Below are 2284 nucleotides of genomic sequence, written 5' to 3'. Positions count from 1 at the left end.
AGTTGCCCCCATTGGAAAATTTACCCTTGCAACATGTTCTAGTGACAACTTTAAAATTTTGTATTTCAGGTGAATCTAACTAGCTGAAACACAGGCAGCAATGACATTTGGCAAGGGGTTCTAATCCTTCCTTACACTACCCCAAAACTGAAAGAAAAAAAAGGTTTGGCTATAAATACATTTTAAAGTAAAGGACATGAGTTTCAATAGTAATATATCCAAATACAATAAAAAAAAAAAAAAAAAAATTTACTTTTTACCTTTGTTAGAGTGTTTAAGTTTTAATTCTGATAGAGCTTTGTGGAAGCACATGAAAAGCAGCATGGAGAGGTTCAGTGAAGGTGGTGGTGAAGGTGTGGAGGTGTACAACAAGGTCACATATCTGGTAGAAGGACAGTCGGCCGGCTTCATACTCCAGATAAATCCCAACAGTCTTTAGTAAAGATGTGGAGTCTATATTAGTAGTCATGTCCCTATGCTGGACATGAAGCCTTGATGTTGTTTGAATTAGACTCCAGGATTTGTGATTACAACCTAATAAGGACACACTTCCTGAAACCTTCCTCTCCATGTTTTCACTGGCCACCCCTATCATCCATTCCTCCGCTTTACTCACATCCACCTCCCAGTAATGTGTCCCGGATGTGAATCTTTGTACACTCAATACCTGGCTGCAGTTGAATCTCTGTGGACTAGCCGGCCTGTACACACAGATTTCAGCATTAGTGGCTCTCTTCCGATCCTTTGATATAAGCAGCTTAACACTAGCTGTATTTATATCCAGGAAAATATTGGATTTCTCCGTCACTGAAAATTGTCTCTTTTTCATCAGGTCCTTCAGACTCAGAGTCAAATTGCAGAGCCCACTCTGTAGTATCTGTGCGATTATTCCCTCATTTAGAGATACAGGATTTTTTACATCATCGGCTGTATCCTCTGTCCCAGGACTGGTGTGGTCTCCGGTAGGTGGCATTTTCAAGACACTTAATGGGTCTTGGATGTCACACAGTTCTTTTATCTCATTAATCCTCCTGGACAAGTTGACCTCCTTTTGCTTTAGCTGCCCATTCAGATCAGAAACTGACTGGGAGATCTGCTGCTTCTGTCTGCATATCTCTCGATGCACTCCCTTCTCTACACCACTCAGCTGTTGCATAATTTCTATAAGCAAGTTAGTGTAGCTCCGGTTAATAGCAAAAGTTTTATCGTCCTTTTGTCTCAGGTGACTGTCCAGGTTCTGGATTCTCCGCTTGATCTCCTGCCTCTCAGAGTCCAATGTAATTGTAAATTTTCTCAGTTTCTCTTTCTTTTTCTCAGAGGCCTCGTTTAGAAGCTCCACCTGGTGTCCTTTGTGTTCTCCAGCCACCCAGCAGGACATACAGATACAGGTATTATCGTCTGAGCAGTAAAATTTCTGAGTCTCCTTATGTGTGGAGCATTTCCTCTCTCCAAATGATGTGGTGGGTTCGGTTAAAATGTGATCCGCTGACTTGCTGTGGTAACTTAGGTGCTTTCCACAAAATGAGGCCTCACATAACAGACATGCTTTAGAAGCTGGTACGGGAGAATCGCAGAACGTACACAAGACTTCCTCCTCGTAAGCAGTTTTGAACAATGCCATGATTTTATGCAACTTCACATTCTTCGACAGCATAGGGCGCTCCGCATACTGCTCTCTGCACTCTGGACAGGAATAAAATTCAGACCACTCTTGTGCATCCAGTGCAGTCACAATACAATCCTGGCAGAAGTTGTGTCCGCATCTCAGTGTTGTGGGATCCTTATAAAGGTTCAGGCAGATGGAGCACACCAGCTCGTTTCTCAAGTCAGCAGATTCCATTTTGGAGAAGAATGACTGGTAGCGGTGGAAGGTAAAATATCTGGTGATGCAACTTTGGGACTTCAGTCTTATATACTGGTGAAGAGAGCTGCTTTGGATGCTTTGTTATGTAAATGGAGGTCTTCCCTCCTTGTAAAGTGAGATCCACCTTCCTCCAGTAACTCTTTCTCTGCCAAAGACATCGTTTTGTACCATGTTAGCTTTAGATTATTGCAAAAAGTTTACCCTTGATTGGCTAATTTAAGATTAAAGATGCAAGCTATTGGGGCTCAATAGGGCTTTTTTTTTCAAGCTTTATTCAATTCTGAAGATGATGCTGCTATTTTAGGGATTGTAGAATGGTCCCTCCTCAGATATAAAGTGGTCCCAAAAGCTTGTATCTTTAGGAATTTTATTGAACCAGTTAAAACGGAGTTCCACCCAAAAATGGAACTTCCGCTTAAA

General features: G+C 41.8%; 1 protein-coding gene across 1 annotated transcript; it reads right to left on the bottom strand.

The window, feature by feature from the left end:
* Nucleotides 1–266: 266 nt before the first annotated feature.
* LOC141147631 (E3 ubiquitin/ISG15 ligase TRIM25-like) lies at nucleotides 267–1879 on the bottom strand. The gene has a single exon (XM_073634861.1). It carries the CDS (start codon nucleotides 1838–1840, stop codon nucleotides 275–277), a length of 1566 nt encoding a protein of 521 aa, XP_073490962.1. The 5' UTR covers nucleotides 1841–1879; the 3' UTR covers nucleotides 267–274.
* Between the last annotated feature and the right edge of the window lie 405 nt (nucleotides 1880–2284).

Source organism: Aquarana catesbeiana, linkage group LG06, assembly GCF_042186555.1.
Source record: "Aquarana catesbeiana isolate 2022-GZ linkage group LG06, ASM4218655v1, whole genome shotgun sequence".
Classification (NCBI taxonomy): Eukaryota; Metazoa; Chordata; class Amphibia; order Anura; family Ranidae; genus Aquarana; species Aquarana catesbeiana.
The sequence above is the reverse complement of the archived record's forward strand: the minus strand, read 5'-3'. Positions and strand labels throughout refer to the sequence as shown.

Coding starts and splice junctions, on each gene's coding strand:
- LOC141147631 (XM_073634861.1), bottom strand. CDS start 1,840: ATGGAATCTGCTGACTTGAGAAACGAGCTGGTGTGCTCCATCTGCCTG.